Genomic DNA, 26,000 nt, shown 5'->3' with positions numbered 1-26,000 from the left:
GGGTGATATCAGAGCAATTTTCTCAAAGTCTGGTCACTGACACCATGTCATAAATGGTTCAAAGTCAGCCTACAAAACTTATTTAGCTGTTATGTACTTAAATTCTAGCACCAACAGTGGCCACCAGTCTTTCTGATCTCTCATCCCTAAGGGTCTGCAAGGTCTGATGGGTGATGTCACTTGAGTGTTATTTAACTTTTCTCATGTTTGTATCTGGTCTCCCTTAATAGACTATACATGCCGGAAGGCAAGAACCAGAAATATCTTAGAACAGGAACAATCTGTATTCACAAATAAAATTTGGAATATATGAAAAAAATATTAAGGTGCTTTCTCTCTTTTTTTTTTTTGGTGCCCTTTAATCTTAGTATTTAATTTCCTTTTCTACTAGTACCATCTTTAACAGTCACTGAGTAGACATACTTGCATTTCCCCACTTGTCAAAGATTTTCACTTGTTTTAAAAAAGTTCACTTCCCTCATAGTCAAAAGCTATTTACTGTTAGCCTAACAGTAAACTCCTGGCTGCCCATCAATTTATTCTGACTTCAATATACATGTATGTAACTCCAGACATGCCCACATTCCTCTACTGTCAAAAGGGGCACCTATACCAGCACCAAGTGTCTAATGATTCTAGACACTTGGTGCTGGCGGATGAATGCCAGGACATCAACAAAGTCAGACTGATGCCAGGAAATAATATTAATATGAACAGTAACAAGTACAACTACTAGTATCACAAATATTTACTGAGTGTTCAGTATCTGTTAGGCACTGTGTTAAGTTCTTCACCACCTCCTTAAGTAGGTACTATTTTATCATCTCCATTTATAGATGTGGAAACTGAGGAACAGATCTGGTAGGTAACTTCCTCAAGACTACATAACAAACAAGAGATGGAACCAGGATTTGGACCCCAGAAATCTGGCTTCAAATGTCATATTTTTAACAACTGTTCTTTCTTTTTTTTTTTCCTCAAGGAAGGCCTAAAACATCTAGATTTAGGCTTAATGGGGCTTGAAGATAAGATACATAAGGACCCTAAAGGAATTCTGGAAAGGTGGCAGATAGACTGTATGTCCACGGTCTAGGCAAAATTCGGAGCTGTCTGGGGCATCTGTTTCTAACCCAGTCTTTAGAATCTGTTCCAGGATTACCAGAAACTTTCATCCTCAGAAGAAAGGTTCTAGCTCCCAGATATGGAGGCTGTAGATAGTGGCTAGTCTAGACCCCAAAACCACCAGTGTAAGATTCTATTCTTGCCAAATGAATGTTTCCAAATCCAAAGAAGGGGAGAGATGTGGGTATTCCCCACTGCTGGAAGGTAGGAAGAATTAAGAAATCTCCATGAAGATTTTATAAAGCAAAGTACTCGAAATGTGTGACTAATCACAAATACCCTTAAATAAACCTCTGAAAAACAATGATGTTAATAAAACTTGACCCCCACCCATATTCGGCTTATACTAGTGTAGAGTGTGCTTTGTTTTCCTAGCTGACATCTAGTTTTACTGTGGCAAAAGAGACCAAAACCCCTTTTCCCTTTTAAGCCACCATTAAGTTAATTCCAAACTGGTAAGTAATTTAGAATCTTGTTTCCTGTATGGGAATCAATAGTAAACAAATACAGTATATTGGTATAAGCAGAACATAGGTGGAGAAAAACACAACCACACTTTACAAGGTCACCTGCAGTTCACTCTCCCTCACCTGGGGGGAAGATTTTTAATGCAGCCTGGCAGTTAAACTGCACTTTCCCAAACCAAAACACTATTTCACACCTCTTCTCTCTCTAGACTGGAGACTTCACCCACAACCTTACTCTCAGCTGATGATTCTGTTTCCTGCCTCACTGAGGAAATTACAACAATCAAAAGAGCACTATGCAGATTCCCAGCAGCACACCTACTTAATACTGTGCCTACATACTCTGCCTTTGAGTCTGTTACCCAGGAAGAACAATCTGTGTTCTTACCTGAAGCCGCCCCTCTCTCACCTACTGAAAAACCTCTATCCAACAGTTTTTCCTCTCCACTGGGTCACTCTCTTTGCATGCACACTGTTATGTTCTATATGTTAACAAGCAAACATACAGTGTTAAGTGTTAGTCGCTCAGTTGTGTCCGACTCTTTGTGACCCCATGGACTGCAGCCCACCAGGCTCCTCTGTCCATGAGATTTTCCAGGTAAGGATACTGGAGTGGGTTGCCATTTCCTTCTCCAGGGGATCTTCCCGACCCAGGGATCGAACCTGGGTCTCCTGCACTGCAGGCAGATTCTTTATCGACTGAGCTACAGTAATACACAGGGAACTGGTTCTAGACTTCCTGTGGGTACCAAAATCCATGGATGCTTAATCCCTTATATACTGATAAAATGGCGAAGTATTTACATGTAACCTATTCATATCCTCCCATACTTTAAATCATTATAAAAGCTAATACAATGCAAATGCTATGTAATAGTTGTCTGCGCAAGGCAAATTCAAATTTCCTTTTTGGAACTCCCTGGAATTTTTTCTGAATATTTTCAATTTGCCATTGGTTGAACCTGTGGATGTGGAACCTGTGGAAACAGAGGGCTGACTGTACATACTTGTTATTTCTTCCATCTTAAAGAGTGAACTTCTTTTCCCTACTTTTCCAAACTTCCTACTCTATTTCTTTGCCCTGACCTTTGGCAATGTAGCTTTTGCCATCACCACTCCACCTAAATTGCTCATCCAGATAACTAATAATCACATTGCTAAATTCAGGGATCAATTTGTAGTCCTCATCTTACTTCAGCAGTATTTTTACATCACTGATCATTCCCTTCTCCTTGAAATGCTTTCTTTCCTTGGTTTCTAGGCTATTACACTCTCTTGGTTTCCTCCTGTCTCCCTGATGACTTCTCAGTCTTCTCTGCTTTCTCTCCCTATTCCCCCAACTACTTAACGCTGGAATGCTTCAAGATCTAGTGCTTGGTACTATTCTCCTCTCTGTCTACACACACTCACTCAGTGATCTTACCCAGTTCAGGGTAAAGATATCTACACGACAATGACTCCCATATTTATGTCTTCAGAGTAAAACTTCCTCACAAACTCCCACAGACAACCATCAGTTTATTTCCACTATGATAACTGATAGACATCTCAAACTTGAATATCTAAAACTGAACTCATGTTGATCTTTCCCTCCACATCTCTTCTAACTGGAGATTATTCCATTCAGTTTATGGAAACTTTACCCTTCTCCCTGTGTGGGCCAAAATCTGGAAACATCCCCAACTCCTATCTTTCTCTCTCACCTTGCATCCTATTCGTAGCTAATCCTGTTGGCTCTATTTTCAACATTCATCCAGAACCCAATCACTTTTCACCACCTCCACAGGGCTACCACTCCAGACAAAGCCACCCCAGCCATCTCTCAAGGATTACTGTAAAAGCTTCCCAATTGCTTTTCTTGTTCCTAACCTTCCCTCCTCACAGTCTACTTCAAATAAGCAGCAAGAGTGCCTATTTTTGTTTGTAACATTTTACTATGGAAAAATCTACATAACAGCATAGAGAACACTCATTATATACTCATTATCCAGCTTCGATAATTAATGTATGACCTATCTTGTTTCATTTTTAATCTCTGTAGTACCCTGCTCTCCAGAATGTTTTGAAGCAAATCTTAGACATCATTCCATAGTGATCTGTTAAAAATATAAATCAAATTATGTCTCTCATCTGCTCAAAACCTGCCAAGGCTCCCCCTTTAAATGCTGAGCAAAAACAAAAGATCTTTTTTTTAATCTCTTGGCAGCACTGTGTGGCATGTGGCATCTTAGTTCCCCTGAAAAGGGACCAAACCCATGCCCTTTGCCTTGGAAACTTGGAGTCTTAACCACTGGACAGCCAGGAAAGTCCTCAAATAAAAGACCTTATAAGGGCCCTCGGAGAAGGCGATGGCACCCCACTCCAGTACTCTTGCACCACAGCAGCATACATCTCTACTTCACTGATCCATGTATCAACACAATGATAATTGAAGCATGGCAGGAATTCACAGAAGAAATTCTCCACCTGATACTGACCACAGCGAGGCAAGAAGAAAGTCAACATTGTTTACACCAAAGAGTTGCTGAAATCTCTTACCCAAGCCACTGCTGCCAGTTGTTGGCATAGCTAAGAATGCATGGTAACTGTAATGGAGAGGCTGGCAGATAGTTACCTAATAATCAAAGGACATTACTGAAAGTATACATTCAGTGGCTCCTAAACCAAGGAAGAAGAAAAGTTGAGCTATGCATCCTACATAGCTGGTATTTCTCCAGTGGCTTTGGATGCTGATCAGCATTTGGGAGACAGTTGAGGTGGTATAGCAAAGGTCCAAATAAGAGAGATTAGCCAGAAAGAAATACACGGGGTGTGGAGTCTGGGATTAAGGCATGACAAGATAATGATGGCTGAATTCCCAAGGAGGGTCATTATGTAGAAAATGGAGACAGTCCCCCCAAAAAACCCCAAAACATTTCTAGTTTGGGCCATTCAGAGAAGTCCACCAGAACAAAGCAACTGGAGTGACAAGTGTTATCGAGTCTTCTCATTGCTTAACCCTACTTGCTGGGAACACCAGAGTCAGAATTTTGAAGCCAGATTATCCTTTGCTTAGAACTTAATGCTGGTTCATGAAACTACATGCAACAGAGGAACTGGATGGGGAATGTTGAAACAAGTAAAATGATGAATGTATTTTCTTTTATTACCTCAACAAGAAAGCTGAGAATTAGCTATTATATATCTGTATTTTAACAACCATATTTTAAGCCACTACTTTCATTTAGTAAACTCATAGTATACTAAGCAGAGATACTACAAAAGTAAAGGTAGTACAGATGCATTACAAATTATCTGTTATAAAAAGGTGTTGGATCTGTTAAGATTGAGAAAAACTAAGACTTCATTGGAACTTCATTAAATCTCTAATTTACTCAGTAAAAAAAAAATTAAGTCTTAATTTGGAAAGACCTTTACAAAACGCAGAATCTAAACTCTAAGTAATAAAAACAAAATCCACTTCAGTGCAAATGAAAAACCCACTCCAGAATGTTTTTTCCATCCATCTATTCATCTATCTTCTACCTATTGATCTCATATTTATTGTCAATCTGCCATGTCAGGGGTTTGGAGGATCTAAGGATGAAACAGTCCAAGCTTGTAGCCTCCTAGGGAAGCTAAGACTTGTAGGTAAGTAACTACAATAGAGGGAAGAATGTGATAATATGGTGTGTTTTTTTCTCTCATCACAGTCATGCTGCCAAATTACTAACTGCTGTAAAAAAAAATCATCCTTTAAAGCAGCAAATATGGGGGAAAATGCAGGGAGAACAGTAAGGACAGTAAGTAAATTAATGGATATAAATTCAATGTGCTATTATAAAATGACTATATGGTAATTATGAAAACATGGAGAATATTTTTTTTTACTGGGAAGAATGCATATTACATTTAATCTATGATACAATTAAATACAGTTATAGTTATTCAATGGGCTGACACTGGGCAGGCATTCTCCTTTGTGCTAGGGAAACAATGATGCATAACCTTGGCCCTCAAGAAGCTCATATCTGGGGAGCAATCAGGAGGGAACTTAGAAAAGCATAAAAAGGCAATGTGTTAATGCAGTAGACCCCATGGGAATAGTTTTCCTTAAACGATTTCCTCCTTATATTTGCTAAAGTGCTATAGTTAAATAAAATCAGCTGGAAAAATTTTTTTTAAAAAGCATGACAAAAAAAAAAAAAAAAAAAGCAAGACAAAGTATGCAGTCCTGTCAAATGTAAAAATGAGTTTAAAAATCTACAAGATGAATCAGATAGCAAGAAACCTCATGAAACACCTAGAGACACTGTCCCTAAGCTATGACATCATATGGCCCCCTTTCTGTGAAGAAAGTAAACATGCAAACCTAACTGCAACCAGCCTGTAGCTCCTATCAAGAGGTCTGGGGAGTGGAAGGTCAGCCCTTCCTCTCTTCTTGCCAGGAAAGCCACCTTATTACATTTGGAATAAAAGGTGAGATGACATTCTGGAAAACTAGATTATGAAGGATCAATATTTCTGCCTTTTCTGGGTGTGACTGGCCATTCTCCACCCCACCCCCCCAAATGATGCTTTTGGGTGCGCCAGCTACACTTCTACTTCAAGTAGCTAAATTTCTATGCCTCAAATGTCTCAGAAAACTCTATTTGCACTACCATATGCAACAACTGTGCCTTTGAGAATGACTTTCAAGTCTATCAAACCAGAATTTATCCATTTAGATGCATCTTTCCTATCAAGTGAGATGCACTTCGTCCAACAAAAGAATCATCTGTCAAACTGCCCTGGAACCCAAGTCGTCCATCCTCCATGGGTGAGCCACATAAGAACACGGGCCTGGTTGTTTAGAAGTTATGGCTTGTTTCCACCCAGGATCATCTAGCTTCAGAACTCACCTAATTCATCAGATCTGACAGCAAAGGATGGAAATCAACCACCACTATGGCTACCGAGAAGAATAAGCTGAAGGGTCCAGAGGCAACATCCAAAAAACGGTTCCAGAAATGGTCTGCACAGTAGCAGAGCTCCAGAAGTGAGTGGGAGGTGGCTTCCTGAGTAACCTTTCAGTTAGCAGGATGCTCTAACTGGGAGGATGAGTTTGGCTAATTTGGTGTTAACCCACTCAACCACTTCTCATTGGACTTACCTGTATACAAGCACCTGTCTTCAACTTGCACAGGCTGCAGACTAAGGCCCACCGACTGGGCGGAATATGGGAGATCTTTGTGATTGGTTCCATTCTCTCAGGACAAGCAATGCTGACCTACAAATAAAACACCACCATAAGGCAGAAGGCACCAAGGCATTGCAGAAGTACCTTTCACAAACCATGAGTGGTATTATTTGCAGCTCAGAACATCAAAACAATGAGGTGAGCCATATCTCTTAAGGTTATTATGGAACTAAGAATAAATGAAACCTGTCTCTAGCCACTGCTCAGGCCTTCAATCATTTCCAGTAATATAAACAATTCATATATAGGAGGAGAGGGCAGAAGTAGAGACTAAGCATGGTTACCTTAATGAATCAAAGATATCTACATTTTACTTAGGAACCAAAGAAAGCTACTGAGGAAAGGAATTAAGATTCACAAAATCTAGCACCTCTTACATGTTTGAGATGGTGCCATATGCCTTGTTTTTTTTCATTTAACTAATGAACGATGAAAAACAGAGGCAGTGACATAATATTATTGGAAAGTAGTAGCAATCTGCAGCACATAAGTAGAAAAGATGAGGATGTTAACATTTTAAAACCAGTTTTTAAAATCATGTAACTATTACCAGCTTAGTCTATTCTCCCAGCCAAAGTAGCTTGCTTGCTTTATTTATTTTTCATTTTTTTTTGGCCATGCCACGTGTACAGGATCTTAGTTTCCTGATCAGGGATTGAACCGTGCCTCCTGCAGTAGAAGCAGAGTCCTAACGACGTACTCAAAGTAGCTTAAAAGTGAAACAAGTCTTTGAGAGGGTGCTGAAAGAAATGCTTTTTTAAAAAAGATGGAAATTTGTGTGTGTGTGTGTGTGAGTGAAAATAAGGGGTCAAGCAACTTCTGGTAAGAAGTGTTTTCTTTTCCTTCTCTTTAAAAATATATAATGTGTTCTTAAGAAACAACTTTAAAAAAGTGAAGGACCATTGAATAAGGACAGTCAAATGAGTACAAGTTCCACCCACATCAAGAAAGCAACAGTAGAAAGATCAGGGACATCTTGAACAGGCCCAAAGGTACTAGAAATCAGGTACTAGAAACCATAAGAGAAGGTCAATGGTGAGAAAGCTTCTTTTGAAAAAAACTCTTTCTGAGTCATATTCCAGACTTTTAACATTTTTTTCAGACTTAATATTTTGAAAGAATCTGCTTTATTAGCTAGGGAATTTGCTACTGGAAATTAATGATTCTCTGGCCAGAAACCTCAGAGTTCATTTCACATGTCTATTAGCTGGATGTTCTTAGTAAGAAAAACAAAACCACTACTCAAATTAAAAAAAAATACTGACTTCTGTATCCATAAGAGGGCTTCCCAGGTGGTGCAGTGGTAAAGAATCCACCTGCCAATGCAGGTTTGGTCTCTAGGTCAGGAAGATCCCCTGGAGTAGGAAATGGGGTATTCTCCAGTATTCTTGCCTGGGAAATCCCATGGACAGAGGAGCTGGTGGGCTACAGTCCATGGGGTCGAAAAAAGTCAGACTCAGCACACATATCCACAAGAATACCGTAGTATGTACCTAGGATTTTCAGTTCAGAAGTTGCAGCTTGTAGGCTCTAGAGGATGTGGGTTCAGTAGTTGTGGTGCACGGGCCTAGTTGCCCGTGCATGTGGATTTTTCCTGGATCAGGGATTGAACTCATGTCCTCTGATTGAACCCAAGGCAGGCAGACTTTTAATCACTGGATCACCAGGGAAATCCAAGATATGGTACTTTTAAGGTAAGTGAAAAGTGAAAGTGAAGTCGCTTAGTTCTGTCCAACTCTTTGCAACCCCATGGACTATAGCCCACCAGGCTCCTCAGTCCATGGAATTTTCCAGACAAAAGTTCTGAAGTGGGTTGCCATTTCCTTCTCCAGGGGATCTTCCCAACCCAGGGATCGAACCCAGGTCTCCTGCACTATAGGCAGACACTTTACCATCTGAGCCACCAGGGATTACTTTTAAGGTAGGTTTTACCTTAAAAATATCTGCTGCTTATCCCCTTTTCTCTCATCCAAATTTATCCAATACCACTGGCAAAAGTGAAACATGAAAGTGTCAGTCGCTCAGTTGTGTCTGACTCTTGGTGACCCCATGGACTACAGCCTGCCAGGCTCCTATGTTCATGAAATTCTCCAAGCAAGAATACTGGAGTGGGTAGCCATTCTCTTTCTCCACTGGATCTTTCTGACCCAGGGAATCAAACCCTGGTCTTCTGCATTGCAGGCATATTCTTTAACATCTGAGCCACCAGGGAATAACCCTGGTGGTATTTAAGGTAGGTTTTACATTTTAAAAAATCTGCTGCTCATACCCTCTTCTCTCATCCAAATTTATCCAATACCACTGGTAGTACCACCTATAAATTAATTAGCATGGGCTCACATGCATCCAAGAAGGATGTGACGGAGGTCAAGGCAAACCATTATCAACTCAGAATCATGGGCAGGCATGAAGCATCTCTACAAAGCCTGAGTCAGTTTGAATGTTGTGGGAGAACAAATGGCTCACAGACTTGGATGAATTCATACCTCTGGAATCCATAGGGCACAGCTGACATGAGCCCATTTAGTCCCTGTTTTGGTGCTCTTCATGGCTCCACCTTTCTTTGGACATAACAGACATTGTGGATAAATGCCCAGGACACAGGAGCGACACAGCCAGCTGCCTTCTGGGACCTTGAGGATGCCGTAGCAGGCCTGGAGGCACGGGAAGGAGAGCAGGGAATGGTTAGCATCTACTTACTGGGTCAATGTCTGCTCTGGTACACAGTCACAGAGTACCCTCCACTTTTAGGAGAAAAGGTCAAACAAGCTCATATCCAGGATTTAGTAATTTTAAAACACTCAAAATAAAAAGCAACTTCTAGCATCTGTTAAGATCAGCATGTCTCTATATGAGAATTGATTTAAGGGCAACAGAATAAGACTAGAAGGATATACACACAAAGGTTAGCCCAACTGTTATGAGTTTTGTGATTACATTTTTTTTTTCTTTTTACCTCCATTTTCTAAAGCTTTCTCAATGCTTATGTATTATAATTAGTCAGTCATATACTTACTGAACAATGTCTGTATGTCATGCACTGTTGTGATCAAGGAAAAAGTGTTAGGAAATAAGCAGAATGACACTTCTGAAAAGCAAATGAGCTAATGTTAAAGAGCCTGATAGTGCCTGGTGCATAAAAAAAGCACTCTCAACAAATTGGAGCAATTACTTGCTTCGGTTGAAGAAAAAGGGACTTAATGGATCCTAAACTGAACACAATATTAGACTAATCACAATACTCCATAATGAGTTCTTGAAGCCACTTCAAATTCCTTACAGAACAAAGATGGATAAATAAATAAACTACTATGGGTGGGGAGAGGGAGATTAGATTGTGTAATATTTTAGATTTCCTTTTCACTACCTCTAATCTCACCCATCCTTCCCCCTTACTGCTCAATCCTGACCATTAGAGACTATAGCTGAGGGCCACTTGGCTCCCCAGGTGGCCTAGCATACCTTTACCAATGACTGATTCACCATTGCAGATTCAAAGTCTGTGCCTGCCCCAGAGAGTTCACCCACAGCTCAGATTCAAGTTCCAACAGTCATTATCAATGTTAGCCCCAACTAGTCTAAGCCCCTTTCCAAACTCTATCCATATCACCACCATACTTTGCAGCTTCCAGATCCAAATTCCTTGATCCCTATTATCCACTTTCCTTCATCTATTGTCCCTGGGCTTGCTAATATTCCCTTCAGAGTCGTCACTAGACTCTGACCATCTTCTCCATCTCCACCACAACTACTCCACCCAAGTCCTTATTCATATCATGCCTGGACTGATTTATTTCTAAATTCTCTTCTTTTTCCTTCATACCTTCAATCCTTCTATTTGGCTGCTATAGTCTTCATACCAATGCACAGCAATAAAGCCTCTAAAATCTCCTTCTGCTCCCACCCCCAACCCCATCTAAAACCAGGGGTTGGCAAACTACTTAAGGCCCATTTCATAAGGGGTACTTGGTCAATATCATGTATTCTTCTCTAACTGTTATGTTTTATCTCCTCAGTGATACTGTAAGGTCATTGGGGTAGGTTCTTTATCATCAATTTATCTGGATGGCTCTCTATGCTGAGCTTGAGTAGGTGGTTTGGTAGAACAAATACATTTCACTCAAGAACTGAAGCTGGATTCTAACTAGGCTGCTCTCACAAAAGCAGGACATCATTTTATAAGGTCCCTAACCTTCAAAGCTTTTTCCTTTTCTGAAATTCAGAAAGTCTGCAAAGAAATGAAAGCAAGCTTCCTCCCTAAAATAGAGCCTCTTTCAGATGAGCAGAAGAAAAACCAGTAGCTGGTTCTAGGAATACCCTTTATTATATGGCCATTTTATTGGGTAGCAAATCGTTTACTGAGCTCTTATGTAGACTTATTCCTAGTCATAAGATCACAGAAGCTTGTAATTCACTGTAGTGGCTCTCAACTTTTCCTAGACTATAAAATTATGAAGGCTGGACTCTTATTTTTAAAAAAACTGCCCACATGCACGAACATATGTTTCACATATAACTTCAGGGGGTTAATAAATTTAGTGCCAAACATTATATATATGATAGGTATAAAAACTATGAGCATGTACCTTCAGGTAAATTAATTTAGGCCTCAGTTTGAGTGTTCAATATTTGGGCTAAGAAGCAGAAAATGGAACACATTAAGGGACTTGGAATGGTCCCAATTTTCACACTTTTTAACGAAAAAAATTTAAGTTCTTTTTAAAATCCAAAATCTACTGATGTAAAATAAAACTCTCTTCTATAGCACTGACCATAAGTGTATTGTAGTCACAAAGAAACAAATATTTGATATAATATGGTGGCAGTAAAGAAGAAAAATTATGTTTAATAAAAACAATTGTCAACATGTCCCCAATTCTGTTAAGTAAACCAAATCTTCCAAATCATTTAAAGTCACTTTTCAGTCAACAGAGGGAGCTCTAACCTAAGTATCTCTTTAGAATTCAAGTGAACATACTCACTTAGGAAGAATTCTCTTACATGAAACTGTGTGTGGCACCAACATTCAGCTTTAATACATACCAGCTTATATTCTGCAAGGCCTGGTCATGTGTTATTGTCATTTCTTTCTACGTGAGGAAAGGGACCATTTATAGTCATTACTGGGTATGTTTTCAAAGTAAAATACCTTTAAGGAGAATTATTATGCTACATTTTGTTACCCAAAGAACCTGGAAATAATTCATTAATATTTTGTCCTAACTGTGAAGGAAAAATACAGAAAACATATACACATGATCTTGGTACTGTTACCTTCAAATCTACTAAAGATTCACAATCATTTATCTGAAAACTCTAGGGTAAGAAACATCAGGAAATTTAGAACTGTGCATATCTCAGGAAAGTAATACAGTATATACATGGCATATTATATTGGCATATTATATAACCCAATAATGGGATCAGGGCAGTACCATATAATCAAATACAATACATTAATAGTTCTCTAACAAAATATGAGTATTTTCACAAAAGGGACTAAAGACTACAAAAAGCCTCACACTGGGTAAGTCCTGCATCTTCCCTCAAATCATTTAGTATCAAACTTATATAAAAAACAAACAAACAAAACTTATAGTTTTCACAGCTTTAAAATTCTGGAAATGCAGAGAAGGGGCTGTGGACCTGTGCTGTCAGGTATTTATATATTTAAGTTCATACTTAAGTGATAAAGATTTTCTCTGTCACTAAAGGTGGGACATAAATGCTAATACCTGATAGAGTGAAGATAAATTTTCAAAATTCACTCCAAAAGGATGCAAGTAAAAGGAAGAAAGAGACCCAACTGATTACAGAATAATTCTGAATACCTTTTAATACAAAGGGTTAGGTTAGGTGGCCCAGAGAATTAAAGTCTTAAATCCTGGTTTCTCTCTCCTGTATTATTTAAATCATTTTAATAATTTTGTAGCCAGAATGACATTTCTGAATTACAAATCATATCCTTCAGGGTTGACAGGACAAAACCGAAGTTCCTTAGTTTATCAGGGAAGGCCTTTCACATGTTCCATGTATTACTCTCTAGTCTCACTCTCCATGCCTTCCCTACTTGACCCCATCACTCTCCACAGTTCTGAACTGCTCAGAGTTGCCTCTAACATACTTTGCCTACTCTTACTACCCCACCTGAACATGTTCTCCTCTCTGTCTGAACACATGCTGCTGTTTTTTTCTGGCATTTCCCTTTAGCTGTTAAGATTCAGCTTGGGTGCCACCTCCTGGAAGTTATCCCCAACCTCTATCCCTCCCATGCACTTCTACAGCAGCATGGACTTCTATCTACAAACATGCTTGGTATACTATGCTCAGTGGGCAGTTTCCTTGTAGAGCCTACACCAGACTGATTTCCCTGGGGGCAAAGACCTTGTCTGCCTCTTCATCATTGTGTCTTCAGCATGCAGCAGAGTTCTGGTACGTGGATGGTGTTGCATACCTATTTGCTAGATAAATTAACGAAATGAATGAAACACACATGTTCAAAAGGGTGAAAAATTACTTAGGGTAAGGGACTTCAAGAAAGGACTTGAACTAGATCTTGAAAGATATGTGAAGTTTTGTTAACCAGAAATGGGAGAAGGCTGTAAGAGGTTGGGTAAAGTCACTTCATTTCTCTTGGTATTATTTGTAAAATTAGGGAGTGGGTCAGTTTTTTACAATCCTAAAATTCTACTGTTTAAAAGTAGAGTGGACCAAGTTTTCTGAGAGTGGTATATTTGGGAGATGAAGGAGAGCTTTGGGTGCCAGGATGAGAAGTCCGCACTTCCAGATACAGGAAGTGTAAACTCACCAAGGTTACTGACCATGGGTGTAACCTGATGATATAAAAGGGACTCCAAGGCAGAGGAGACACTCCCAGGCAGGTAGCAAGGAGATACCCCAGGGTACTGTAAAAGTATTGAACAAGGCGATCTCAATGGCCTGGGCATGATGATACACAATAAAGACCTGGGTTTAGCCCCCTGGATTAAAGTTAATAAGAAGTATTATTTCTAAAGGAATTACTGGAGAACAGCCAGGCCAAGTTGGTATTTTCACCCTTAAATGCAAGTTGCTACCCAGATATGGGTGCTGGAGATCATCACTGAGCTTCAGAAAGGGTGACCGTGGGGAGGTGGCGGTCTCCACTCTCACTAACCTGATGCACACAGATGTTACACTTATCACAGAACACCATATCATTCCCTTCTTCACTGTCTGGAGACCGGCACACATCACAGATCACATCTTCATCATACTCTATGCCTAGCCCTTCCTCTGTCTCAATAGCATGGTTCATATTTTCATGGCAATGGCGTTCCAGGACTTCTACTGTCTTTTCCATAAGATTCTCATCAACTGGCCCATAACCTGCACAGAAATACAAACAATCAATCAACCCATCAGTCAGCTGTCATTCCCAAATCACCTACTGTGAGCCCGGTGCAAGCAAGGGTGTGGGGATTCTAAAGGATAAAATCATCTCTGATTTTAAAACCAGATTTTAAAGAATCTTTTACTAGAGCTGTTCTAAAATTAGTGTTTGAGACATGAAAGGAGAAATACATTTCACCATATTCCTTGTAAGTTACATACACTGACCCTTTCAATTTTCTGTCCAAATCCTAGCCAGTCTCCTCCTAAATTTGTTTTCTTTCTTTTTTATTTTTGGCTGCACCACTTGACTTGCAGGATCTCAGTTCCCCAACCAGGGACTGAACCTGGGCAATGGCAGTAAAAGCCTGGAATCCTAACCACTAGACCACCAGGGAACTCCCCTGAATCTGTTTTCTCTTAGTCCCACTGAGGGAGGACTTTCACTGAACTTTGTAATTTTGAACACTTTAATTTATAGTATAATAATTAGAATCATGTAACTATTTGGATATAAATAACAATTCATTCTCAGCAAACTAGTTCCAATGAGCACATTTAATGGAAATTTTCATACAAAAATGTATTAAGTCATAAAAGAAAATTCTAGGTACTGTATATGTGACTACACATATGAAATACTTGTTTTTCAAATCTGATTTTTAGAAAATTCAATAATATTTTCTAATGACAAACTATAATATAAAATAAACTTATTAGCATTCACAAATCTAATTGGAAATTCTGAAATTACCTTTTTTTGCCTCTTGATTCCTTTTCCTTCTATACTTTTAATTTTTCTCAGTCTTCTATACATAATAACCCAACTCAAAGATTCATATGGTGGCTATTGATAACAACTAACATTTTTCTTTTTAGGGGGACTGATGATTTTGTGAGAGCTCACATGAATTTACCCTAACAGCTTATAAACTCAGGAGTAATTCTCAAAATGATCCAAAACAAATTTACCCAAATATTTCACTTAATTTGTAATATAAGACCCTAAGGAACTTTAGAATTTCACATAAACTACCTTTTCAATGCTGTAGCTACTTATGAAACCAAAAACTACTCAGGAAGTATGTTTAATTTTTCCAGCCAAGACAAATTACACACTTTTCCCCATGAAGTGAAGGACTATAGTATCTGGTTAAAAAAACACTTGGATTCAAATTCCCACTTGACCTCATATTGGTTACATAAGCTTTGCAGTCCATGGGGTTGCAAAGAGTCAGACACGACTGAGAGACTGAACTGAACTGAAGCTTTGACAAGTTATTTGCCCTCTTTAGGACTTAGCTTCCTTATCTATAAAAATAAGGATAATAATACCAAACTCTTGATTTCTTATGAGGCAGAGATGAGATCATGTTCCTACATTGCTTAGTATAGTGCAATGTATAGTATAGTATGTATAGTATAGTATGCAGTAAGCTCTCAATTTTTAGAATTCCTTAATCTGAATAAAAAACATGCTGAAGTTAATATTATTTTTAAAACTATTTTAAGTTCTTAAAACCTTACTACAATATCACTCTAAAGGAAGGCTTGAGATAAAGTTATCCTCTTTTAAAAAATCATTCAAGCCTAAATGCAATGTGGTATCATGGATGGGATCCTGGAACAGAAAAAGGTCATTCGTGGAAAAACTGGTGAAAACCCAACGAAGCCTAGAATTTAGGTAATATAGCACTGTACCTGCACTGGTTTCTTAGCTCTGACAAATGTATCATAGTAAAGTGAGATGCTAACATGAGGGGAAACAAACTGCATGAGGGGTATGTATACTGTATTAAATCTGCAGCTTTTCTTCAGACTTAAAACTGTTTCAAAAATCTTTTAAAAAAAACTCATCCTAAGAGAATTAATGTGAGATACCAAAGGGACTTTGTTATAAGGCAGTGTCATGTTGAAGGCAGCACTGTAATGTCTTCAGTGTATATGAATGCTATATGGTTCATAAATACATTTGCGCATTGAGCCATCGATCCATTTGATTATACCCTCATACTCTCATTTTCCCTTTCTGTCAGTTTTTTATTCCCTTTTCTTTGGGGTTCCCACCCTAAAATTTTGACTCCTCTCTTTCCTCTTAGAAGGTAGAACAAGAGAAGACACTAAACAAAAAGTTTTAAAAAGCAAGAAGTAAGTATCGGTTACTGGCAGAATAACTATCACTATCATGCCAAATTGAATTTAATATAATTTTAATTTTTTATTCACATGCATTCAGATACCAACCTCAAAAGAGAGAAAAAAGAGGGAAGAAAAGGAAAACCACTGATCCCTGTACTAACAATGAACAAATGTGATTCAAACAAAAGCAAATGTATCCTTTACTGTATCTCATACAGAGAGTTAAGAACCACCCAGTTTCACAGGACCGCTTGGACCTAAACACTGTTTAGATGGAAGACAGGTCAAAAAGAACTATGTGTAAGTATAAGGTGAACTTCCTTTCAGCCCAGAATCTCCAAACATTGCTGGTATGGTACTGTATGGCATATGTTTACTTTAAAATTACTACTATGTTTACTTCCAATTTTTTTGTTTGCTTGTTTTTGCTTCATTTTATTCTATATTTTGAGAGTTGCACGACAACTTTAGAACTCACTTGAGGTAGCTAAGAACTGCTTTGGGGATGTTTTGCCTTAGGCCTGCCATTCTTCTTCCAGGCAGCAAAATTCTAAGTCCTTCATTAAGGCATCCTTGGTCATATCAACCTGTCAGTTGCAGTGGTGCTGCCTAATGCTAAAGTTGGAGCTTCTTGACATTAGGTGGCAATGTTAGAGGTGCCACTACCCTTGGCCCTGCTCACTGATCATAGTACTTTCCAGGGCTGAGTGAAGAACCAGTCTCAGAATCCTTCTCAACCCGAAGTCCAGCCAGTACAAGTCTCATACTCAGAAATGGGAAATGGCCTCATGAAACCTACATGCCATCTCTGATCTGTGATATTTACCATAAACAATGAAAGAAAAGGTCAGATTTAAATACTACTGCTCTACCTCAATATATTTATGCACTTCAGGAAATGCCTCATTAAGATTCAAGAGGAAAATAAATGAAGAGCCCAGAAAAGAAAGGAAGCCACAGAATGAAAGCAAGTTAAATGGTCCTGACAACTTAAAAAAAATAACAAATTCAGACAAGGAACAAGTTACATGTGAGGAAACAACTTACCCATTGCTGTGAGGTCTTCATTGAGTTCCTGGAGCCAGAAGATGTCCATGTCGTCTAGGTCATAGCGGCACACAGATGCCGCCAGCTCCACGATGTTGATGTAGCCAGGCTCTGTGGTCTCTGGGTTGGAGCACTGGATATATTTCCGGGGCCGGACAAACAGGACCTCTTTTTTCTTGTCGGCCATAACCCTAGCAAAGCAAAAAAAGACACTGATAACAATCAATGAATGAGAGATGCCATGCACTGACTGGATGGCTAGACAGCACTCAGGCCATGCAGTGGAGCTAAATTGTTATCCTTCCCCACCCTGGGGAAATCCCCTGCTCTGCCAACTGAAAGGCATGATAAGACCCCTTTTTAGAAGGCAAATGGTTCTGCAAATCCAGTTTTGTCATTTGCTGTGAATATTCTGACTTTTAATGAAATGCTTCATTTACCCCACGGCTCCTAAGTCCCTACTACCACTCATTCTAATAAAATGTTGCATTGTGCGTTCTTGGTGCAATGGCCACCACATTTATTTAGAAGGGGAAATAGCAGAAGGAGTGATACTTGTACAAAGGCACAGCCAGATTCCACACCAAAGGTAAGTTTTAGCTAAACTCATGTTTTCTATCATAGAGGCCATACTGGATGGTAGTAAAGAGTAGAGGCTATAGACTCACACCATCTGTTTTTCACTTCCACTCATTCACGTGGTGATCTTGGGCAATTACTTAATTTCTATAAAGTCTAGTTTTCTTAGCTAAAATATAAGGATGATAATCATAAATTATAATAGTATCAAACTTATAGGGTTATTATGATGATTATATGAAATAAAATACATAAAGTGCTTAGGACAGTGTACAGTAAAAGCTGGATGATTAATAATGCCATTGTTATTTTTATATCTCTTATTTTCACTATTTATACAGATGAGTTAAAGCCAAGAAGCTATAGATTTATACAAACTTAAGGCATTTATCAACCATAAATGTAAGTCTGGGCCAGGATAAGGCAATGGGATGAAAGATTCCCATTCTTCCAACATATTATCTAGCAGGCCTGAGTCAACCCATATTTCCCCTAATCTCTCCTGATACTTAAGATCCTAAGGCAAGGAAACCAAATAAGGGAAGAAACAGAAATTCTCACACCAATGACTGGCTCCATAATCAATGTTTTAGATGCTACATGAAGTATTAGAACACATAACCAAGAGGGGATCTGAATAATTATTCCCTGGAAATTTTAAAGAACAGGGTAAGCCATCTAAAAAATAAAGACATAGATATACAAAGAACAGGGTAAGCCATCTAAAAAAGAGAGAAAGAAATATATATACATATATAAAATAGTGAAAACTGTTTCTCTGGAAGGCTTCTGGAGCCAGTTTCCCTACTTTAGAGTTACTATGTATGTAGAATGATTCATAAACATTAATGTATTCATATGAATACACATAACTATATTAGGTTGGTGCAAAGGTAACTGTGCTTTTGCACTGTTGAATTTTGCTGTTTGATATTAGAATACATCCTTAAATAAACATGGCTATGTTACACATCATTTTAATGTACATTTCTTGCTTTATGTTTTTTGCTAATGCCCTATTACTTGCTGTTTATTTTATATTTATTTTGAACTATAGAAATTGTGTTAGACAAAAAGTAAATTCAAACAATTTTTTTATTCAAGTTCAAAATGAGTTGTAAAGCAGGGGAGACAACTCACAACATCAACAATGCATTTGGCTCAGGAACTGCTAACAAACATACAGTGCAGTGGTGGTTCAAGAAGTTCTGCAAAGGAGACAAGACCCTTGAAGATGAGGAGCATAGTGGCTGGCCATCAGAAGTAGCAACAACCAATTCAGAGCATCATTGAAATTGGTCCTCTTACAACTATATGAGAAGTTGCTGCAGAACTCAGTATTGACCATTCTACGGTTGTTTGACACTTGAAGCAAATTGGAAAGGTGAAAAAACTCATTAAGTGGGTGCCTCATGAGCTGAGTGAAAATAAAAAAAGATTGTCATTTTGAAGTGTCTTCTTCTCTTATTCTACACAACAACAAACCATTTCTCGATCAGATTGTGATGTGTGATGAAAAGTGGGTTTTATATGACAACCAGCGATGACCAGCTCAGTGGTTGGACTGAGAAGAAGTGCCAAAGCACTTCCCAAAGCCAAACTTGCACCAAGAAAAGGTCATGGTCACTGTTTGGTGGTCTGCTGCTGGTCTGATTGATGACAGCTTTCTGAATTCCAGCAAAACTATTACATCTGAAAAATATGCTTAGCAAGTTGATGAGATCACCAAAAATTGCAACACCTGAAGCTGGTACTGATCAACAGAAAGGGCCCAATTCTTCTCCACGACAATGCCTGCCCAACTGCACATCACATCACCAATGCTTCAGAAGTTGAACAAATTGGGCTATCAAGTTTTGCCTCATCTTCCATATTCTCCTGACCTCTAGCCAACTGACTACCACTTCTTCAAGCATCTTGACAACTTTTCTCAGGGAAAACACTTCCACAACCAGCAGAAGGCAGAAAATACTTTCTGAGTTCACTGAATCCTGAAGCATGGAGTTTTGCACTACAGGAATAAACAAACCTATTTCTCGTTAGCAAAAATGTGTTGATTGTAATGGTTCCTATTTTGATTAATAAAGATGTGTTTGAGCCTAGTTATAATGATTTAAAATTCATGGTCTGAAAATGCAATTACTTTTGTACCAACCTAATATACAGAGGCACAGTCCACTCTGTAAATATAGAGTGAACATTTCCTAAGCATTCTTCTAGAAACTTATGATTCCAAATAATGTGTGTTGAATAAAATAACTATATGCAATCACATATTTTAATTTTTAAAAAACCATATGGAGCTTTTAAAGCCAAAGGCAATAAAATATTTGAGGAAAAAGTAGAACTCTAAAATAATTAATGGAAGCTAAAAATTTGGGAAATGCTAAATGAGGCCTGCTTCCCACTGAAATGAACCCAACTGAAAAGGCCAAGACATGCGTATGAATTCTCCACAGTCCATGAGATTAAATATGCTGTGCTTTTTGGTGCATGCTTTATGAGGTAATTATAGAATATTTTTTTCAAGATTCATCTTTTTCTAATAGGAATAATATTTTGCTTATCTATTCATCTTAACTGCCTCAAATTCCCTGTGGAAAAAGGTAGACCTATAGATGTTCTTGACTTAAACTAATACATTTATTATGCTTCTGGAAGAAAATAAAAAGGAATATCTTTATGACCTTGGGATAGACAAAGATATTTTAAGTAAGACACAAAGTCATTAACCATAAAGGAAGAGATTGGAAATACTGTTTGTCAACAGTGTATAATAAACTTTTACAAATCAAATAGAAAATGACAGATAAATCAATTAAAAACTGGGCAAAAAATTTGAATAGACACTTCAAAAATAAGGCTATCCAGATGGCAAAAATCTCAAAAGGTTCTCAACTTCATCAGTTAATACAGAAATGCAGATTGAAATCATAATCATCATTACCTGCCAGAATGGCTAAACTTGAAAAGATTGACTAAAAATTGAAGATACTAAGTGCTTGCAAGGAAATGGAGCAAACAGACCACTGCTGCTGGGAGTGTGAACTGGTACAATCATTTTGGCAAACTATCTGGCAGCAGATATTATGGCTGAACATATGCATACCCTATGACCTAGCAAACCCACTCCTAGGAATATACTTTAAAAAGTACACATACATATATATACTAAAAGATGAACAAAAATGTCCATATTAGCATTTTTCATAATAGCTGGAAACTGAGAGCAACCCAATATCTATCAAAAGCAGAATGGATAAATAAAGTGTGGTATATTCACACAATGGAATATTACACAGAAGTGAAACTTAATGAAATGCTACATGCAACAGCATGGATGAATCTCACAACCATAATGATGAACAAAACAATCCAGTCTCAGTATGAAGGTTAAAAACTGGCAAAACTGTCACCTATGGTGAATGAAGTCAGTGGGAAGGAGAAGGAGGGCTTCTTGGGTGCTGATAATGCTTTATTTCTTGATCTGGGTGGAGGTTAAACAAGTGTATCATGAAAACAGAGTTATATAGTTATGCATTAGTTATCTTTCTGTGTGTATATTTCAATGCAAAATTTATAACATGATGATGATATTATCTCATTCATCTTTTCATATGTCTAAATCTAACGACTAAGACTACGACAATAAAAAAAAATTATAGGCTGAAACAGTAATGCCAAAGGATACCCACAAGCAGAAATTCTTATGATAGAGGGAAGGTCTATAACAATAAGTGAAAAAATACTGCTTTGGGTTTTGTAAAATGCAGCTCTAAGATCTTCAAATACACATTATATTGCTATAGCTGGTGGAAATCCCAGGATCATTCCTTGGTGATTTTCTTCTCTGGCCACTATACACTAGGTAGAGGGACATTCTCTCAATGGTCATCAGATCACTGAACAAAATAGCAAAAGCACACAAGTCTAGAGGTATGAACAATTTTGTTAGGGTGATGTAGTAAGTGCAGTTTTAAATTTGGATGCCTGAATGTAAATGAATGTGTAATAACTTCCTGGATGACCAATTTTGGTCAAAGGACCCACAACCACACCTGCTTAGCCTCACAGAAAGAAGGCCTCTCCATCTGCTCCTCAGGGTAGGTCAGCTAACCTCTGGCCCATGTGAACACTGCTGTGACACTAAAGAGGCATTAAAAGGAAGCTGGAACCACTCTAAGCTGACCTATAGCCTCTTCCAGTGTTTTATGCGCACTGAGTCCTCTAGTTGATCTAAATATTTAACAGGGAGAGACTATTATCAAAGAGACTTCATTTCCTGATGAGTGGATCAGAATCATTTGTGAATAGCACAAAAACTGCACAAATACCATAACATCATGGACTTCTAAAAGGCTTGAGTAAATGTCTTAAAAGCTAACTAAATAGAAGCCCCTTTTAATAATATCCCTAGGAATAGTTTCCCAAGATGTCCCTTGTTAATCTTGCCACTCTTGCTTCTCTGCAAGACTCCATGTCTCATCTATGAAACAAAGGACAATTATAACATCTATGACAGAAGGTATTTAAAAAATTCCACATGCTCTTCTACAATGTGACTCTGCCCCTCCCCCAAGTGGTGAAGTCTATTTCCCCTCATCTTGAATCAGGGAGGGTAATATGACTGTTTCCACGGATGGAATACAGCAGAAGTGATGCTATGAGAATTGCAAGGCTGGGTCATAAAAGGGAAAACAGCTTTCACCCTGTTTGCTGGAACACATGCATATGGACCCCTGTACCTAAGGCCTGTGAAGAGTCTTCCTACACTGAGGTTGTCATGCTATGAGGAAACCAAATCAAACAGAGAGGCCATGTGCAATATTTATATCATCCCAGCCCAGGGAGCAGACATGTTAGTGAAAAAACCTTTACATGATTCCAGCCCCCAACTACTGAGTCACCCCAAACTTCAAGTCTTCCTCACTGAGGCCCTAGACATCATAGAGTAAAGACTAACCATCCCAACTGTGCCCTGTCTGAATTTCTGACCCACAGAACCTATAAGTATAAAAACATGGTTGCCTGACAATAAGTTGGGGAGCAACAGTAACTGAAAAAGCAATTTATACAGTAATAGTAACTGGAAAAACCACCAAAAGACTGCTTTAAACTTTAAATAAGATAGATGTGTATATAAAAGTACTCTTTATTGATTCTCGTAACTGAAAGCAAAATGGTAGACTGCTGCTGCCTAAAACAGAAAGGAAAAAGAGCTGAAGAGTGGGGCAAGGACAGTACAGGGAGGTGACAGAAGTATGATGGTGAAATACAGCAGTGGAGTGAGAGGCAGGCTTGTGGTCCCATATATCACTAGGGGCCATTCTTCCTTTGACTTATATATATGAAATCTGATATATCTTGAAAGTAGAACCAAGGGGATCTCCTTTGATATTGAATATGGGGTATGAGGCAAGATGATTCTATGAATTTTGGTCTGAAAGACTGAACAGGAAGAATGAATCTGCTATCAGTTAAATGTATAAAATTACAGGTGGAACTAGTCTGGGAAGAATATCAGTAATTCAGTTTGGGACATTTTAAGTCTGAGATGTCTATTGGACATCCAAGTGGAAATGCTGCATTGGTGTTTACCTATTTGAGTCTAGAGTTTAGTGAAGAAAGTACTGCTGTCTGTAACCTAATCAAACATTTACATTCCAAGGAGAAATAGGGGCCTCTCTGGATATCTAATCATCCTCTCTTTCAATATCACTAGTGACTCAGAAGTATATTTGTTAAGTGAAAGAAGCAAGCTACAGAATATTCCCATTTATTTGTACATACATATGTACATGTTGTCAGAGAAGGCAATGGCAACCCACTCCAGTACTCTTGCCTGGAAAATCCCATGGACGGAGGAGCCTAGTAGGCTGCAGTCCATGGGGTTGTGAAGAGTGGGACACAACTAAGCGACTTCACTTTCACTTTCATGCATTGGAGAAGGAAATGGCAACCCACTCCAGTGTTCTTGCCTGGAGAATCCCAGGGATGGCGGAGCCTGGGGGGCTGCCATCTCTGGGGTCGCACAGAGTTGGACACGACTGAAGCGACTTAGCAGCAGCATGTACATATTGTATAAGCACACACATACAGTCAATATTTGTGTTCTGATGTTTTTGTTTCTACAGTAAGTCAATTAATAATTAATCTAAGGCTTCCCAGGTGGTGCTAGTGGTGAAGAATCTGCCTGCCAATGAAGGAGCCACAAGAGATGAGGGTTCCACCCCTGGGTCGGGAAGATCCCCTGGAGGAGGAAATGGCATCCTACTCCAGTATTCTTGCCTGGAAAATTCCAAGGGCAGAGGAGCCTGGCTGCTACAGTCCATGGGGCCACAAATAGTCAGACATGACCGAGCGAGTGAGCATGGGCACACAAGCACACACATACATTAACCATTTATGTGTAATATAACTTATAATGCATGCTTCCTTTCAAACAAACATAAAGCATTGTTTTCCTTCCATTGGACCCTTACTGTGAAAGAAACTATTTTAAATAAACAAATGAAAACAAAACAAAAACTATCTGAAGCTTATCACTGATGAGCATCAAAATCATCCAGTCTACCTAAAAAACATGTAATGGTGTTACAATCATTTTTATTTGTTGAACTTAACTTCAAAAAATTCCTGTGGTAATGAACAGGCTTATCTAAATAGCTGAAACTTGCAGTGCAAGATGGCTCTGTTTCATAATTCTCTGTACCCCTCACCTCAATCACCACATATACATACTACACTATCCTAAAGGACAAGAGAATTGCAGAAATGACAATAGAACAGAGAGGAAAACCTTACCTGAAAGCCAGAACACTTCTAAACGGATTTGCTCCACCTAATCTGCTGTATCTTTTTCCATCCCTTTTCAGTTACTACAGCAATGAATAAGAGTAATTCTAGGACCCAAGAAACATGTCAATTCATACACATCCAAAATTTCTTCTATAAGTCTATTAGAAAACACAATTCTGAAGTATCTTGACAATCTTGTGACTTAGATAATAAATAAAAAGCATGTTTAGTTTTATTAGTATTTAAGTTTCTCTAGCTGATTGACTTAATCTGGCTGTAGGCAATAAGACAAGTAACTCAAATACAAACATTACAAACATTACTATTGTGATGGATTGAAGATAGTCACAAATCCTTTAACAGTCCTGTCAAGAGGTAGGGTCAATTTCCCTCCTCTTCAGTCTGAGACTGCTCTAATAAAATATAGTAGAAGTAGTACTGTGCCATTTTCTGAGTCCAGGCCTTGAGAATGGCACCTTCTACTTCTTATCTCTAAGAATACTCACTCTTAGAGCCCAGAGCTGCCATGTAAGAAGTCAGGCTATCCTGATCATGTGGACAGGTCCTAATACTAAATGGGAATCTGGGCAATACACATCATAGCATCAACTACAGGGTTACAGTGGTGAATAAAATCAGTAAGGCTCCTGTGCTCATGTAGCTTTGAGTTTGTAATGCCACTACCAAAGTGTAAGAGAGAAATGCTAATATGTTCACCAAACCCTAGATGTTTTCCATCTAGGCACATAGCAAGGCTGCATTCCCCAGTACCCTTTGCAGTTAGGTGGGCCATATGAATGAGTTCTGGCTAATGGCATATGTGCACATCACCTACTTCAAAGTCTAGACCCCCTCCAAATCTACCTGCATCACCCTCCATGCTGTCTTGTCTTTTCCTGCAAACTGGATTTAAAAGTTTGGGGGTGGAAGAGTGGGAAAAGACCTAGCAGATAGAGGAGCCACTCCAAAAAAGAGCCTGAGTCTCTGAATGACTATGAGTGGCAGAGATGATTCACATCCCAAACCCACACTGGATGGAGACATGTGCAAAAAATAAAACCTTCATTGTGTTAAGATACTGAGATTCTTGGGGAGATGTTTGTTATAGCATTTGGCCTATCATGACTAATACATACATAATGGTAAAAAGTTATTTCCCAGTATTTTCATGTTTGTTTCCACTTAACTATTGCATTACATTAGATTCATTCTTAAATTTCTCTAACAGATTTATATTTTGGGATATTCTCTCTAGAGAT

General features: G+C 38.6%; 1 protein-coding gene across 3 annotated transcripts in view; it reads right to left on the bottom strand.

The window, feature by feature from the left end:
- JADE3 (jade family PHD finger 3) overlaps positions 1–26,000 on the bottom strand; it is a 138,782-nt gene that overhangs the window by 14,968 nt on the left and 97,814 nt on the right. For all 3 annotated transcript variants that reach the window (NM_001304988.1, XM_005228098.5, XM_024987822.2), the window contains exons 5-8: positions 17,365–17,555; positions 13,964–14,175; positions 9,294–9,461; positions 6,721–6,837 (exon numbers count right to left, since the gene is read on the bottom strand). In NM_001304988.1, coding sequence (NP_001291917.1) covers positions 6,721–6,837; positions 9,294–9,461; positions 13,964–14,175; positions 17,365–17,555 — 688 coding nt within the window. The remainder of the gene's footprint in view (positions 1–6,720; positions 6,838–9,293; positions 9,462–13,963; positions 14,176–17,364; positions 17,556–26,000) is intronic.

The sequence above is a fragment of the Bos taurus genome, chromosome X (assembly GCF_002263795.3).
Source record: "Bos taurus isolate L1 Dominette 01449 registration number 42190680 breed Hereford chromosome X, ARS-UCD2.0, whole genome shotgun sequence".
Taxonomy (NCBI): Eukaryota; Metazoa; Chordata; class Mammalia; order Artiodactyla; family Bovidae; genus Bos; species Bos taurus.
Note: the sequence above shows the minus strand (reverse complement) of the source record. Positions and strands in the feature narration are given on the sequence as shown.